This window comes from Tursiops truncatus, chromosome 21 (assembly GCF_011762595.2).
Source record: "Tursiops truncatus isolate mTurTru1 chromosome 21, mTurTru1.mat.Y, whole genome shotgun sequence".
Lineage (NCBI taxonomy): Eukaryota > Metazoa > Chordata > Mammalia > Artiodactyla > Delphinidae > Tursiops > Tursiops truncatus.
The window spans coordinates 12,590,988-12,608,637 of record NC_047054.1 but is presented as its reverse complement, the minus strand read 5'-3'; the positions used below and the strand labels follow the sequence as shown (position 1 = coordinate 12,608,637).

At 47.6% G+C, this 17,650-nt stretch overlaps 1 protein-coding gene across 1 annotated transcript in view; it reads left to right on the top strand.

Annotated features, from left to right (window-relative positions):
• Positions 1 to 17,650, top strand: part of ENPP6 (ectonucleotide pyrophosphatase/phosphodiesterase 6) — a 90,436-nt gene that overhangs the window by 32,887 nt on the left and 39,899 nt on the right. The window contains exon 2 of the mRNA XM_004316582.4: positions 8,926 to 9,105. Within this exon, the coding sequence (XP_004316630.1) occupies positions 8,926 to 9,105 (180 nt within the window). The remainder of the gene's footprint in view (positions 1 to 8,925; positions 9,106 to 17,650) is intronic.

Sequence of the window (17,650 nt, the reverse complement as noted above, 5' to 3'; positions counted from 1 at the left end):
GAACAGTCCTTGGAACATAGTAAGCATTACACACGTTTTAACTATTTTTATCTTTAATACTCACCCCAATCCAGCCAGGGAAGTAATGTTATTCCCATTTTAGAGATGGAAAAATGAGGCTCTGAGAGGTTAAAGATTAGCCTCAATCCGCACAACTAGAAAGGGGGAAGACCCCTTAACCCCAACTCTGATCTGTCTGACCACGTGTCCGTCCTCTCTCCATCGTACCCATCACCTCCCAGAGATGGACAAGTTGCCCACAGCCTGTTCCGTGTGCCCGTCACACATGATTGTAACCCAGACTTCCAGCGGGTGGCCCCAGAGGCCTGCCTGCAGCCGTGGACTCGGAACTCACCTGAGTGCTGCCTCTGGGTGAAAATGTATATGTTCTAAGGAAAGAATCATTTCCAAGGTCTGTATTAATCTTTTGTAACCTGTATTTATATCTCTATGTTTTGGCTAAATTGATGTGCCTAAAATATAACTTAATTTTTCACTTTTCACCCGGCTGTTTTGATATCTAGTAGACACAGCCATATTCATCTAATGGAAACACATGGATGTCAGAAGAACGCACGAATGGCTTTAATATGGCTTTGTAAAGGTGATCGTACACCAAGAATTAAGAAAACCTTTTGTATAATAGAGAAATTCCTCACTGGCTGTGGAACCTGAGTGTTTAGTGATACCCTTCGCTATGTAGTTGTTTTTCTGCGTGTGTGTTTAGAGACATAAGTAAATGGTTTTAAAAAAGAGCCAAGAGGTCTCATCTTGAAAGCAGCATAGTTTTATGTTCCAGAATACAAATGTAGCCACTAAATCTACTGCAGCCGTGAAAGGTGAAAGAGTGGTGGTTCAAGGTCAGGTTGTTTGTGTTCTCTTTGCCCCTGCACCCCACACACCATTTATAAGCACTGGGACAGTGAACAAAATATTCAGCCCTTTTGCAGCTAATATATATAAAATGCAGAGAGTCATTCCTCACTTCTGAATTTACAGGTGGAGGGTTAGACCAGGAGGCCAGCTGAGGTCCCTTCCATTTCTGAGATGTGTGTGGGATCATACACACTCCTAAGACCCTCTGCCGGGGACCTCAGGCTCAGGTCGTCTCCCATGTTTAATTAAGGACTCCTGCCCAAGAGGTCAACATGATTTTCTTGAGAAATCTGCGTCTTATGATTTTCTTTGGCGGTTGTGCTGGATATTGTCTGTTTGCCTCTTTGCCCTACTCACCCTTCCCTGGCCTGCCTGGAGCCCCAGGAGGTGCAGCGCCTCAGCTGGACAGCGGGAGGACAGCAGCGTAGGAGTATCCATCTCCGCCAGGCTCCCTGCTGGCCACACCCGCCGCCCTAGCTCTTCAAGGCTGGGGGGGCAGGTGCAGGGTGGGTGGAAGTGGCTCCCTGCGACTACTAAGCCTGGGTTGCTTCACCATGTCTTCTGGGCTCCCCAGGACCCTGGCCACCCCTTTGCAAATCACCCCTTTAATGACCAGTGATGTATTGTGCCAGGACCTTGGCTGAATGAAGCCCTGGCTGTCTTGAATTGTATTAGCTCAGCATATCATTAAGAGCATCTCACCTTTCAAGGAAAGGGAACCCTGAGTGATGGAGAGCAAGATTCTACATTTTACCTGAATAAGAAATATCCACACCCCCCAATCCCATCGTAATCTTGCACATGCCATCATCTCTGTCTGCAGTGCTGTTTGTGCCCGGAAACGTCTTACTTAGCTCTCAACTCCCAGCTCCTCTAGAAGCTTCCTCTGATTCTTGCAGGCAGTCTCCGCCACTCCTCATTCTACGTTCCTTTTGGGCTCCGCCCACACCTGCTGATTCCACTTCTTATCCTTTACTGTTACTGTGAAATAGGGACAAATAAAGGATGCTTTCTCTAGAGTTGCCAGATAAAGTACAGGATATTCAGTTAGAATTTTAGATTAACAACAAATAATTGTTTCGCAGAGGTATGTTCCATGGACTACTTGGGACATACTTACAGTAAAAAATTTTGTCTGAAACTCAAATTTAACTGGGAAGCTTCCAGCGTTTTGTTGTTTTGTTTTTTTTTTTTTTTGCTAAAATAAACCTGGCAGCTCTGACTAGGATGGCCTTATAAAGTCGGCGATTCCTGATCAAAGAAACACTTTCTTTTGGTTTCTTCCTTCCTTATTTTCTTCCTGCCCCCCCACCGCCCCCATATTTTTTCAGTATTCTATCAGCTAACGAGCTATGCAAATTTAGGAGCTCAGCAGGAGCTCTGGGGGGCTGAACTGCTTCTGAGAAAACTTTGACCTCCCGAGAGAAGTTTCGGAGGTGGGTGCTGTGGAGCAGAGAATGGAGCAGACATATGAGTCAGTCAGTAAGATGCGCAAGGCAACGATCTTTCCAGTGACGGGCCAAGGAGGAGGCCCTGGAGGGGGAGGCTGCAAAGACTTTGCAGAACTTGGATGTCTGGCGCTCAATTTGAAGTTCTTTGCACTGTTCTCAGTCTTCCCCTGCGCACCCCACTGGATCCCCAGTAAAGTTCACCCCACTCATGACTATGTCGTGTGAGTGGCCGTAAAGCACTGAGCCTCACCTCTGGGGAGCCATATGTTATGGGAGCAGGAGGCTAGAAGTAGAGATGCCTGCAAGTTAGTGAGTGTCACAGGGAAGTGCAAGAGTCTGGTGGAAACAGGGTTGGGACAAATCATGTGGAGAGCTCGAAAGAAAGGAGGCTCCAGCTGCTCTCTAGATTACATTTGTTTGTGTGACTCTCTACCCTAATAATAATAAGTTAATCAGAACAGTTTTTACTGTGTGCTGTGTATTCATATATGTATTTACATGTGTCTGTGTACACAAACACTCTCCTCCCTTTGCACTGTTTGGATAAGCACAAAATTCAGTTACTGCAGTTTAGCTAAATAATACCAGCTCTGCAACATGATTCAAATTTCAGTTACCATGGTATATTAACTAAAATAAATCTGGCAACCTTAATTGTAACTATTGCAGCATAAAATATAAACTTCATTCCTAGCTCATCAGTCTACAAATCACTGTGTAAATAACAAATGTGCATCATAATCAGTGACCAATCACATCACTTCTTTCAAGGTCTGTTGCTGGTTGGTTGCTGCCCATCTGTTATTTAGTTCATGCACAGACAGCAAAGCATATAATTGTGTTCCCTCTTTGTCTTCCAGTGATAAATGCAGATAATTTAATTTTTAATAAACTACTACTGTTGGATAATGCCCCCGGTCACCCTGATTCTCTTGGACACCTGAAGATTTGAACATTTTCTTTTTATGACAAAAGCAATTTCAATAATCCAGCAAATAGACCATAGAGTTATTTCAATTTTTAAAGCCTATTATCTTAGATGGACTTTTGGACAGACTATTGAGGCTACAGTGGGAGATCATGCAATTTCTTTAGCTGAATTTTGGAGGAAATATGACATAGAACATGCAACTGAAAACATTCAAGCATCATGGCAGAAAGTGACAGCAAGTAATATGTGTGTGGTGTGGCAGAAATTTTTGCATTTACTGTGCACATAACTTTGCAGTATTTGAATCAAAAGGAATTGGAATCATAGAGGAAATAGTTGACTGTGGGAAAGTTGACACTGACACTATTGGAGACTCACTATGCAGCCGGAGGAGCTTAGTGAAGGCGAACTTATCGACGAAGAAAGGGGTGGTGATGAAAAGGAGGAAGATGTCCTAGAGGAAGTGACACCAGCAAAACTACTTCACATTAAAACAAGTCTCAGACATATTTCATGACATTGAAAACACAAAGGATAAAATGTTTGAAGATGATCCACACTTAGAAAGGGTCTGAAAATTCGCCTCAGTATAGAAAAGATGCTCCCGCGTATTGATTTATATCTTGGGAGGAAGTCAAGCACTGTTCACTCCATTCTTTTCTTTCTTTTTTTTTTTTTTTGCGGTACGCGGGCCTCTCACTGTTGTGGCCTCTCCCGTTGCGGAGCACAGGCTCCGGACGCACAGGCTCAGCAGCCATGGCTCATGGGCCCAGCCGCTCCGTAGCATGTGGGATCTTCCCGGACCAGGGCACGAGCCCGCGGCCCCTGCATCAGCAGGTGGACTCTCAACCACTGCGCCACCAGGGAAGCACCAGGACCACATCTTTTGATCTTTGTATACCTGGCATGTAAACATTATTTGATAAATACGTGTTGAGTGAATGAAAAAAAAAGAATAAATGAAGTAAGAAACCATAAAAGGAATTAACGTTCAGTGCTTGGAAGTAATGAGAAAAGATTAAGACTGACTGAAGACTAAGTAGCAGCAACCTTACTGATTCCCAGTTCCAGGTGAAATGGGCAGATCCTCACGCATCTCATTTGATGTGAATGCCAGCCATTTTTGAGATGTTTGGAAACATTTAATATGGTGCAGAGGATTATGGGTACTTGCTAAGAAACTTCTGGTGATGGTCATTACATCAGAACACACCTGTCTAAGGCTTTGAGGAATAGAAAATGAAGGTGTCATATCCTGCTGCTTTCTTACAGCAGTTCTAGGTATGGACGCTATTGCATCAGCTCCCACCGAGAGAGACAAACAGCGGCCCCACCCTGGCCCCCAACGCGCGAGAGCCACTAGCAGCTCCCAGTCAAATGCAGCAGCTCTTGAGTTGAGGTGGGGTCTGCAGATGGGTTAAGAGTCCACAGCTCCGTCAAGTATCGGGCTGACTGCCACTTTTTATATTAATAAGTCTGTAAACTCTTCGGTCTTAGGGATAAGGGGGGAAAAGGGAGAAAAATGTTCATCTGTGTTTGGGAATGTTTGTGCCAGGAGCTGCCTGCATTTTCACAGTGAACGCTGAGCCTGCTGGCACAAAGTTTAAAGACCCACAGAGCTGCGTTTGGAGGAGGGAGAGGCGGGTAGGAGCAGAAGTGGACCTTCCTTACATCATACCCAAAAGCCACTTGAGGTCTGTGGTTTGTGACGATGTCAGGAAGGGTTCTCCTGACTCCCTGAGCAAAGGGTCCAAATAATCAAACTACAGCAAGATCTGCTTAGAAATCCCAAAGCAGAGAAAAATCAAGCAAAGTTGCAGATGCATAAAAATAGATACAGGTCAGGCAGAAATATGGAGACCAGAGCTCGTAGGCTGCAGAAGCCAGTACCTCATGTTGTGTTGTGTTGTGTTCCTTCACCCAAGCAATAAAAACCAAAGAGCAAGAGAGGGCCTGGGTAGGTAAGGAAACCAGCTTGAGGAAGAGCAGACTCATGCTGTTACAGACACAGACTACCAGCCTTAATATATTCATGGGAAGCAAAATCGGCTCAGCTGGGAGAGGAGATTCGAGCAGATGATGAGATGGAGAGCATACGTCTCCTGCTGGCTTCTGTGAAAGGCAGTGCTTCCCAGAACAAAGGGATGCCTCTGGGGGCTAGCACTGCATCTGTGATGAAGCCTTTGAAGAATACACCCTCTCGCTTCAACTCAAGGCCCAGTCCGCTAAAAGAATAAAACCCACTTTCTAAACAGGGGTCTGAGATGACCTTCTTGTTGAAACAGCTCCCTCTACACTTGGAAACCCTTTAATCATATAAGGAAAACCACTGGCCCCAGGATCCTCTTCGGCACCATTCACTCACAGGAAGTGGGCAGGACCCTCCATGCTGGTGCCTCGCGTCCAGCCTTTGGAGAGGGGTTGGGTCTCGGGGGAGTGGGAACGGATCACTTACCTCCGTGGGTCTGAGTTCCCCTTAGAATGGATGTGCCTCTCTGGGCCAGCCTAGACCAGCCAGGATGCTAGGTGGGAACAGGAACCAAAGCCGTCTCTGGAGGCCTCGTCTCAAAGACGCTTCCCTGAAGAACGCCATAATTAAAGGCTTTGAAGCTCACCTTAGTCTACGGGCACCACAACCAATTGGTATGAAAAGAAAATATGAAAGCTAATGCTACGTCCTACCTAATGGTGAGGAGAGAAGACCCATTATGGAAACAGCTAAAGGGCCCAGAGAGCCACAGGAAACAAGACTTCATCATCTGGAATGCACAAATATGGAAGAACTGTGTGTTAACTGCACACATAGATCCTACCTCTCCTCAATGAGGCCTATGGGTGTTAAAAAAAAATAAGTGTAAGAGGTAGAGAATTTAGTTTAGCAGAAATTCTCTGGGAGAATATTCTTTCTGTCTCTGTCTCTCTGACACGCACACACACACAAACACACACACACACACCCACCCCACAATCCAGTCATACTACAGCTCTACAATCTAAAGGAGGCCATAATATTTTACCCATGAGGAAAAGAGCGAAGGAGGGTGAGAGAGCCTGCACCACCCTTTGGGTCTAGAGTGTTGAATGTGAGTGTTGAAAAGAAGAGGGAAATTTTATCAAATGATATTGTGGGGTTCTGCGATATACAAGTAAAGGTTATGTAAGTACTTAAAAAATACTTTCAGTTGCTTCATGCTTCTCTGAATGTAGCACGTTTTGAAAACTGAATCACGTGAGGCCCCTGCTTAGATTTGGATTTCACGCATTCCTTCTAGAATAGTTGAAACAGTTCCAGTTAAAAGTAGAGACTCCTGCACACACACAACCCCACTTGGTACCTTCCCTTGCTATTCCCGTATCTGATATCTGTAGCCCTTCTGACGCTCTCCCAGCGATTCACTCAGAGGCTCCGTTTGGTCTGCTGACTTCAGTAACGCTTTTCATACCCCCTTCTAATTTTCACCCTTCCTGTGAGTTTGTACGCACCAGCACCAGGTGAGATGCCCTCCCTGCCCTTGGGAGAGCGCTAGAGAGCATCTACAGAGAAAGACCCTAAAGGACACATTTCCCACGACTATTCTCATGATTATCTTGCCTCGTGAAAAGGGTGAGTGAGCGTCATTAGGACGATAGAAACGTTTAGATAGGGGATGCAGTGTTTTGGGTTAAGGAAATAGATGAGAACTTTTACTCATTAGGCAGGCTCCCTTAATATTGTTAAACTCTGATACACCAGAAAGGATAACAGAACCAATAAGAAGGATGCCTCTCCTTTTAGTAGTAGGAATTATCCTCAGCACCCGAGTTGGTGACAGTCCTTATAATTCTCCAAGTAAGACAACAACCTGGGCTTCCCTGGTGGCGCAGAGGTTAAGAATCTGCCTGCCAATGCAGGGGACACAGGTTCGAGCCCTGGTCCAGGAAGATCCCACGTGCCTCGGAGCAACTAAATCCATGTGCGATGACTACTGAGCCTGCGCTCTAGAGCCTGCGAGCCATAACTACTGAAGCTCACACGCCACAACTACTGAAGCTCGCCTGCCACCACTACTGAAGCCCGCGCGCCTAGAGCCCATGCTCCGCAACAAGAGAAGCCACTGCAATGAGAAGCCTGCGTACCACAATGAAGAATAGCTCCCGCTCGCCTCAACTAGGGAAAGCCTGTGTGCAGCAACGAAGACCCAATGCAGCCAAAAATAATTAAATAAAATAAATAAATTTATTTAAAAAAAAGACTACAACGTGGTCCCCTTCTTAGCCCCTCCCAGGAGGCCTGTCTCTTTTGTGCAGGGGACACTTTGTTGAGTATTACATAACAATGCACTTGAGGTTGGGGACTACATTTATTCAGATTTGAGTCTCTACACCTATCACAATGTATAGTTCATAGGAGCATTTAATAAATGTTAGCTGAAGGAATAAATAAAACTAAGAAGTTCCTTAATCACTGGATCATTTTCTCAAAGTTTTTATTTTTTAATTTTGTCAGTTTACATGTGAAAGCTTCAGTCAGGGTCAAAAAACTAACTCTACAGCTTTGGGTAAACATTTTGTTTGGCTCTCTGGGCTTTTAGTTGCAAGCATCATTTGTGGAATGCATGGGTTTCTGTGATGAAATAAAAGGTTTTTCCTTTAAGATATTTTGGGTCTACGAATTTTCAAAATTTTATTTTACGGTTTCTCCTTTTTTTTTGATTAAAAATAAAGTGTGGGTGTTGGGGGGCTTGCTGGCAAGAAGACAGAACAACAGCAAACAAACAAGCAAACGAAAAAAGCCACTTTGATTAAGCACAGTCAGTGAGCTCCGTGAAGCGTGTTTCAGCCCGACGCCAAATGACGCTCACTAAAATTGCAGCAATTTTTGATGCACGTGCCAATGTTTGTGTTATTTTTACTTTAAAGATGTAACAGATTGCTCCAAAATAAATAATTTAAGCCTAATGTTTCAAAAGATTCCAAGCGCTGTGTCTTTCACTTCTGTAACCAACAGAAGCAGCCCTCCTCTCTGTGTAACACTCCCTTGGGAGGGTTGTTTTCTTGCTTTGTTTTTCAAAGTAGAATATTATTAAGTCACGAAAAACAATGACGTACTGATAGATATCACGACATGGATGAACCTTAAACACATTATGCTAAACGCTAGAAGCCAGACATAAAAGGCCACGTATTGTATGATTCCATTTATACAAAATATCCAGAATAGGCAAATGCATGGAGACAGAAAGTAGATGGATGGTTACCGGGGACCGGGAGTAGGAGGGAATGGAGAGTGGCTGCTAATTGGCATGAGGTTTCTTTTGGGGGTGATGAAAATGTTCTGGAATTAGACAGTAGTGATGGTTGCGCAACTTTGTGAATACAATAAAAGCACTGAATGTATACTGTTTCTTTTGGTACGCGGGCCTCTCACTGTTGTGGCCTCTCCCGTTGCGGAGCACAGGCTCCGGAAGCGCAGGCCCAGCGGCCATGGCTCACGGGCCCAGCCGCTCCACGGCATGTGGGATCTTCCCGGACCAGGGCACGAACCCGTGTCCCCTGCATTGGCAGGCGGACTCCCAACCACTGCGCCACCAGGGAAGCCCCTGAATGGCTTTTAAATTCAGAAAATAAAGATGAAAAGTAAAAATACCAGAGCAATAAACTGACAGCCTTGTGTTTTCATTAACGTAGGTCGCCATTGTGAGGTCCATCAGATGATCGGGAACTACATGTGGGACCCCGCCACCAACAAGTCATTTGACATAGGGGTCAACAGAGACAGCCTGATGCCTCTCTGGTGGAATGGATCAGAACCTCTGTGGATCACTCTGACCAAGGCCAAAAAGAAGGTCTACATGTACTACTGGCCAGGTGAGTGTGTTGACATCCATGCCTGTCCAACCTTCCAAATCTCAAAGCACCATTGGAGTCTCTGAGAACAAAGCATGTAGATGTGTTTGAGGACCAAGCCAGGATTTAGAAAATGGGGTCTTTGTTCAAGAAATGTCTTATGGACATGTTTCTTTAAGTTTTGGTTCAAACTCTCTAACATCAGACCAGACATAATGCCGTTTCCTAATTCCCTTGGTTCAGCAATATTTCTGCAGTATATCATGCGTTTTCATGGGTAAAATTTTGGCTACACTGGAGAGATAAATTATAGGGTGCTCATTTGCTTTACAAAGAACTTGGAGTACCATTTCTACAGATTTTGAGCTCCCCTGCAATACTGAAAAGAGGATTCAAAGCTCTTACAACTTTTTGGTTGTGCATAAAATGAAGTCCCTTTATATTAATATTCCTCCTGTACATCCTAAATCAATGAGAAACTAAAGTACTTAACTTACTTCAGTGAGGGAGGTAAGCACTCATGCAGACTGCCCTGGCTGCTGTGACGGGGCTTCAGGAGACTCTCATCTTGCCAGCCAAACTCTTTTATTAAGGAGGACAGGATTCAGTGACAACAGAATACTCAACTCACCGCTGACTTTGCATTGGTAGGATGTGTTCCTAGCGAGTGGGCAATATAACTTTTCCATGCACATGGCTATAGACACATTTTTCCTAACTCTTCCCGGTGCAATACTGATGATTGTCATTGTGGAAGAAGAGATCAGGAGGCCTAGAAGAAATGAAGGGATAAGTGGGGGAAGCATGTGGAGGGATCTTGCTGGCCTGGGCTGGAGACAGCGGCAGCCTGATGGAACTGTGCGAGCGTGGCGGGTTCTGGGGTGCGGGGGAGCGGGGGGAAGGGGGAGTGAGCCCGGGCTGAGTCACAGGTGGCCCACACCGAGGACGTGGGCCTGGAGCGAGAGTTTGGAGGATGCTGGTTGCAGGTGGCCACGTGGAGAGCTGCTCCGGGGGCTCAAGGCTGTGCCAGCTCTCGGAGGAGGGGCGTCAAGCAAGGATGGACGGAGAGCAGGGAAAGCAGGCCCACAGCTGCGCTGTGCTGAGTGCCCAGAAAGCTGCCGCAGAGCAGAGACTGGCATCCACAGGTGAGCCCAGTACGGCCAGGGCAGCCGCGTTACTTCAAAACCCGGCGGAAGAACAGACAGACAGGCTGGTTCTGCGGGCAGATGCAGTGTCGGGGCAGTGCTGGGGCTGCTTCAGAAGACGCCTGGGGTTCGGTCCATAGCAGCTACCTGGGCTGACATAAGAAGAAGCTTTCAGGCACGGGAAGGGTTGAAGAGACTCTACCTTAAGTGGAGGCTCAACTTTTCACGGAGCTGGACGTTAAGATTGAGAAAACAAGTCGGTGCATCCGCCAAGCTAATCAGACTTGGTCGAGGAGCCCAGCTCGGGTTCAGCCCCACGCGACGAGATCCAGAGCCGAAAGTTATTGCTGCGCTTTGAGGTCATTCTCAGCAATCCTCATCAACATACACAAGGGCCCGCAGGCATAGGCCTAGGAGGGGCCGGGAGCAAACAGCGCTCTTAGGGACCACCTCGAAACGAGCCTGAGGACCATCAAGACGAATGCTGTCCCGACTCCATAAGGGCCATCTTCCACGGGATCCGGTTAATGTGACTTTCTGTGTCTTGGAACTTGATCTCTTCTTGCTCTGAAGAGCACCTCCCCCGGCACCTCCTCCCAGATCCCCACATGCCTCCTGCACATACACTCTCCTCTGATGGCCTTCTGGGGAGCCACGGATGCCAGTGCTCGTGGAAAGGGGGGAAGATCTTAAAGGAGACAGTTGCCATGTTTCAGACTTCTCTCAGCTGTATTACAGAGCATCGCTCTTTATCTCATCCTGGAGAGTCTGGCTCCTTAATCATAATCAGCAATTTGAATTCATGTATCACTGAGTAGCTACAAAGTCTCAGTGCTAACGTGAATGTAAAATATCTTGTCGCTCCTCCAAAATAGCTCCTGAAGGGCCAGAAACGGCCAATCGCTTTCTTTGATTCAGCAGCTCATGTGATGTGACACATACGGCTTGAGATCAGTTTATGGTGTTTCCTATCAGGAGGGCAGAAGCTAAAACAGATAACCTCCCAGAATTTCCTCAGTGATCTACATGGATGTTAGCTAACCATCTGGCCGTGTTGAAGTCTTGATAGAAATTGGATGAAAAGTCTCTTGTTTCTTAGACACTGTCCATTCCTTCTAAACTGGATCCACAAATAAAGGCTCCCTGAGCACCAGCTGTCTCTGAAGGCCCTGCCGCCCAGCCCAAGCCAGGCGTGCTCTAGCCCCTCCATTCTTACTGGTTGACAGCCGAGGGATTAACTATCACTGTCCTTTCTCCCTCCACCTTGGTCCTCTCCGGCCACAGCTCATAGCCCAGTGAGTGTTCATTTGTCTCTGCAAGATTTAGTGAAGTGCAGTGGCATTTCTTCTAAACATGACTTGGTTTTATTTTTCTTCTCAAACCCTCCTCTTCCTTCTCCAGTCCCCACCAGACATTGTACAGACCTCTCGATGAGGCCTGGAAAATCTTTATTGCTCCAGTGAGCTGTGTTATGACACTTTGAGTCTTGCCATTAAGTCAATATTTAGAAGTGCAATTTAGAAATGGCAGTAGTTCAAGTCTTCCTGTCAGGTAGATAAAGCAGCAGACTGAAAAATTGATCACTGGTAAAGAGTCCAAAAGACCCCACCTCAAGCCTTGAGAAATTTAATATCGTAAACAGACCCTTTATTACCCCACCCAGTGGTGCCGTGGAGCTGTGCAGAGGAAAATGTGCCTCAGGGAATGATCCCAGGCCCTAACTCAAATATCTGCGGGGGGAAGGCTCCCCCAAATCAGCCAGGACCAGCGTCACCAGGACCTAGGAGTGCTCTGCAAAGGATGAGAGCTGAGTGTGTGTCATTCACTAATTTTATTCCCCTATTCCATCCCTCTGGTTTGAGGTCAAAGGAGTTTCATTGAAGTGGGGGGAAAGAAGAGGCTCCAATATTCACTTCATATCAAGAGCAACCCAAAGAGAAGGATGGCTTGCGGGAGGAGGTGAAGTGGGGGAATATAGGAGGATGCGTACTGATAAGATATTGCATGGAAGTAGAGTTTGAACTCCTTGGACAGTCGATGCTCCCTTACATAGTGGCAGCGGTTTTTAAGTTTATTATGGCTATCGTGAAATACAAAAAAAGGAACAGAAACCAGCAGCCTTTTAGGAGTCTGTAGTTTAAAAACTCTTTGGAGCAAGGGTCTGAAGACTCTCAGTTCTACCTCTTCAGTCATGATTTTGCAGTATTAACTCCTTATGGCCAAGCAGTCAGGTGGAATTGGGGGCAACCATTCATATGGCTCCGGGAGGGTGTTGGGTGTGGGTCTGGGGTCTTCTGCTGGCCTCTTCCTGTCCTGTGCAGGTGTTGAGACAAATAAGACACCTTTTATGTGGGGAGAGACACATTTCCAGCTGGCTTCTCCTCCCCTACTTCCCAGAGGTGGGCTGGCTGGGGAGTTAACAGACGGGTATCTGACTCAGCTCCAGTCGAGTTTTGGTTGTTAAAATCAAGAGGATTTCCTCTGGATGCGTGAGGAGGCATGTCCTGACTACGGATCAGGAATTGTGGTTGTTCACAGAATCTTCCCCTTCCCTGCCGTGCTGGGTCCCTGACAACCTTCCATTGGGCTGAACTTAGATGAATGCACTTAGGCTCAGGGGAGGTCCGGAGCCTAGCATCAATCCTGCAAATGTGTGGGTTAACGTTACAGCCAAGGTCTTGGACTCTCTCTACATGACTCCAAATATCTGCATAAAAACTGAATTTTTTTTTCAGGCAAATATTTAACAATCAGATACAGGGGGTCCAGATTTTCACTAAATTTTCCAACACTGCCACCAATTTGGCATTAAGCTTTAAGATGTATGTAATTTTAGGACCAGAAGAGGCTTTATTCTGTATGTAGTTTGCTGGTTCCTACACTTGTAAATCAAGACCTCCTTAGGATACTGATAAGAACTATGGATTTTTTTTGTATTAGAAAAACAAGCGGATACATACTATACACACAGTTTTGTGCTCATGTAACACAGGAGGCTACCATGATGAGGACTGCTAGGTGGTCTTTGACGCGGAAATACATACATATGTATAATACCTAGTTGATTTGATTCTTTTCAACGTGAGGGAAACGTCTTAGAAACTCACTAAAGTATCAATGAAGCCCAAACTCCTCTAGTTAATGTTGTCTGCCAAGAGTAGGCTTGGGTTAAAATTCTCTAAGGCTCTCTGGGTCAAATTCACCTTGAGTCCTTTCCTTTGTTTGTTGGTAACTTGGGTAAGGTCTGCCTCATTGCCCTTGTCTGTCCGCGTCAGCAACAAGAAGATTACAAATTCACATGGCAAGTTAGAGGCTGTCTCAGAGAAGTGATCTATCTTCAAAAGCGTCCTGCAGGATTTCTAGGCGTCAACTATTTCTGCTGCAGAGATATTGAGGAGGTGGTGCCTTTCTGGACTGCTGCCTGCAGGGGTGACTCCCCCAGCACTCAAAAGTCTTATGAGCTGTCCAGCCACGTCCAGTCTCCTTTTGCAGGATGGTGCCTTGGCCAGAAGAGCCCATAGTTTCTCAGCAGCATCCGTTACAGTAACTAGGAAGCCTTAAAGAGAAATCCAGGGACAAACTTCCATTCTTCACAAATCATGGCAAATCTGTTTCTTCATAAAACATCTTAAAAGGGTGTGACTCAAGGCCCTGTAATAAGCTCTCAGGAGACGACTGTTAGCAACACCAGATACAGGCTCTCCCCACCCTACCCCCAGTCCCCCAGAGAACTTACCATCCATTCAGTCAAGGAGACACGTGATAATCTAATACTCGCCCATAGAAATGAAAAGGCCACTTGTTTAAAGTATAACAGTGAAAAGCATATTGCATTATGACCTCCTCTAATAGGGGATCTGGTTTCACCCAGAGGGTGACGTGAGTTAACACCTGAGGGGATGGGCAGGGTAGCGGGGTGGGAGCGCGGGAGCACGGCGTATGTTAAGGGATGGATGTGGCGTGTGGATGGGCTGGAGAGAAGCTGAGGCCAGGCCGGGCTCCATGGGCCAGCTGAAGAATTTGGTCTTACGCTGAGAGGCGTAAGAAGTCACTGGAAGTTCTGAGGAGGAGGGTGACAGTACCATATTTGAATTTGGCAAGATTACTCTGGCAGCACCGTGGAGAAAGGAAAGTAGGCCTCCAGAGGGGCTGGATGAGGGACGGCCAACCCGTCAGGAAGGTACTGCACAGACCTAGCAAAGAGGTGAGAACAGTGTGGATGAGGGTAAAGGAAGTGGGGAGAAATGGGTGGGTTGGGGACATATTTAGGCATTAAAATTGCCAGGGCCCGGTGATGCACTTTGGGATTAAGGGACCGAGCAGTGACGGGCATGACACTTGGTTTCTGGCTTACAGGACTAAGGAGGGAAGGTGTGTCTTTGCCCATCCCGGGAAATTGAAAGAGGAGTGGTTTGGAGGCAGAGGAACGTCTGTGTTGACTCTGAGACATGTCACGTCATGTGCCTGGAGCTTGAGGACTGAGGTGGAGATACACAGATGTGTGGTTCTCGGGAGGGCCCGGGGCCGGTGAAGCTGTGGGCAGGAAGGTCAGCCGGGGGAGAGCCCACGTGAAGAGAGGAGACGGCCCCAGACACAGCCTGGAGTGGAGGAAGTTCATGCTTAACGATCAGATGGGCCGAGTGAGTCTGCGGAGGAAACAAAGATGGACTTGCTCGGGAAGCAGGAGGAAAGCCAGAAGAGCTGGGAAAAGTCTAAGGAGAGCGATGCCATCCTTTGAAGGCGTCTGATGGGGGGCTTGATGTCACCCGAGAGGCAGGGGAGGCGCCACTGGAGAGTGACACCAGCTGAAATCTGTTGGCCCCTCTTGTCACAGAGACCAGAGGAACCAAATGGTTTCAAGCAGGGAGTGGCCATCCCCGGGCTCATTGTCGAGCGACACTGCGGGGCGGCAGAGACAGCGTGTGGACTTATTATCTGGGGCATCGCTGGCAAGCTCTGAACTTTGTAGCTGTTAATTTCTTTAACATTTTTCAACTTAGTCTCAAGAAAGGTCCATTATAATAACCCCAGGGTAGCCTTTAATTTCCCTCTATTGCCCAAGAGTCTGCTTGAATAGCGACGATGATCATTGTACCTCATCTAATACTGGTTTTGAAGAAAACAAAGTACACGAAGAATAAAATTTGCCATGATTTTTTCCGCAAAGACGATTTTCAATTTAACAGGAAAAGTAACATTAAAAAACAAAACAAAACACCTTTTATTGTTCTGGTTAGTGAACCCTCTGACTCCCGCTGGGAGTTCGTATATTCTAATGATGAACAAGCACATCTCCTCAGGTCAGGAGGCCAGATAAGGACTCAGCAGCCACCACCCACCGTGGATGATGCTGGGACTATAATAGACACGGTAATGGATGTGCAGGTGGGACAGATTTCTAGGAGCATCTGAGGCAGAGGGAAGGAGCTTGTGCTGAGGTTCCAAGATGAGCAGGCAAGGGCATGCCGTGTTCCTGAAGCTACAAAGAATACGACAAGGTTGCAGCTGAGTGACTAAGGCAGGAGTGAAGAGGTCGGAAACTGGAAATGGCCATATCTTAAGAACCAGGGACTTGGGCTCTGGTATGTAAAGGGACTTGCGTTTAAGGAACAAAGGTGTTTTAGATCATATCAGTTGCAGAAACAGATAAGCCCCAAAGTCTCAGTGGCTTAACCCAATGGAAGTTTACTTTTTGCTACAGAAAGTCTGAAAAGGGTCATTGTGATCCACAGTTGACTCTGAACAAGGATGCAGACACTGGTGGGGACTGAAACGTGTCCCCCAAATCCGTACCTCAGAGCCCTAGCCCCCCATGTGGTGATGTCTGGCGGTGAGGCCTTTGGGAAGTAATCAAGTTTGGACGAGGTCATGATCCTTTTTACTCCCGCTGGGTCTTCCTTTCTTGCCGTTTAAGGGGCATCTCTGTCCTTGTTTCTCCCTCCTTAGGAGTGATTCTCCACCCTGAGTATGCTAAGAATACCCTGAGGCCATTATGAAATATCAGAGCCCAGGGTGCATCCTCAGAGGTTCCGACGTCACTGGTGTGGGTCGAGGGGCTGAGGACTGCAGCGAGAGACCCTCTGCAGCGGGCCCGGTGCATAGACCTAGCGTGCCTGCCCTGGGTGCCCACAGCCCTGGCATGGCTTCCAGCCCCGTACTCCCATCCCTGCCGGTCACACTGTCCCAAGAAGCCTCTTCCCGTCATTCTCTCCCCCCTGCCCCAGTCCCCAGGGTCACTCTGTGTCGTTGGCGCTGGCCTGTCTGAAACCTGACATCAACAGGGAAAGGAAATGAGATGAGTAGTTTGAGCATCTGAAGTGAACTCAGCACTTCGCAGACATAATTTTACTCAACCCTCAGAACAGTGCTAAGACATGACTGCTGTCATCCCCACTTTACAGACGGGGGCATGGAAGTTCCCAGAACACACAGCCAGGACACAGTAAGCTGGCTGGGCTGCTGCCGGGGCTGCCTGAGTCCACGCCCCGCGCAGGGTCCCTCCCTGAGCTTGGCCGAGGCGGGGGAGGGTCTTCCCACTGGCCATCCCAGGTTTGCCAGTTCAGCTGCCCCCCACAGCCCAGGGTGGGAGCGGAGGGATTCAGGGGGAGGGATCCTGACAGAGTGAAGAAAAGAGCCCAGAGTCGGGACTTCCTGTAGAAACTCAGTCCCCGGTAGAGAATGCTGGAGGCTTGGCTTTTGGTGGCCGAGGCAGGCCTACACCCACCCCCGGGTCTGTTCCACTTTCCCCCTCGGCACCAAACACGCCCTCGTTGCCAGCGGGCAGGGGGCTCAGCTGCCCCTGCAGTGCTTTTCTCAGCTGGTGGGCTGCTGGCTGTGGGATCCAGCATCTGTCAGAGGGATTCCTTAGGGTGGGACAGAGACGTGGCACTTTGACCTCACCAGAGCCCTTTGTGTGCAGAGAGCTCTGTCCCCTCCCGGCCTCTCCCCTCCTGTTGTCCCTGCTGTGCTGGCTGGAGCCCTTGAGGAACCTCAGGGGAATGTAAAGAGCTAGAACATGACCGGAAAGAGAACAGCTGAGACCAGTTCAGCCACTTCTTTGCCGTGCGACCCCGGGGATAGTCACTTAATCTCTCTGTGCTGCGGGTTCCTTATCGGTCCCACAGGAATGACTACGTGTGCCTCTCAGGCTTGCTGGGCGTGTGAAATGAGATAAGATATAGAGAGTATCCGACTAGAATATATGGTTAGTAGCTATACAGTAACCCCACCCTTGCCCCCCGATTCTTAAAAGGGAGCTTCAGCCTGTGTCCTTCTAATGCGTCACATTGGGTGCACGGGGGGGGAGGGGGAAGCTCTGGCCAGGTCACTCTTGGCCCAAAACAATGCTGCAAGGTCACATCAGGGATTCAAATACACACTTGCAGCAAAGGCCACAGAGTGAAACACAAGTCCTGTTTTAA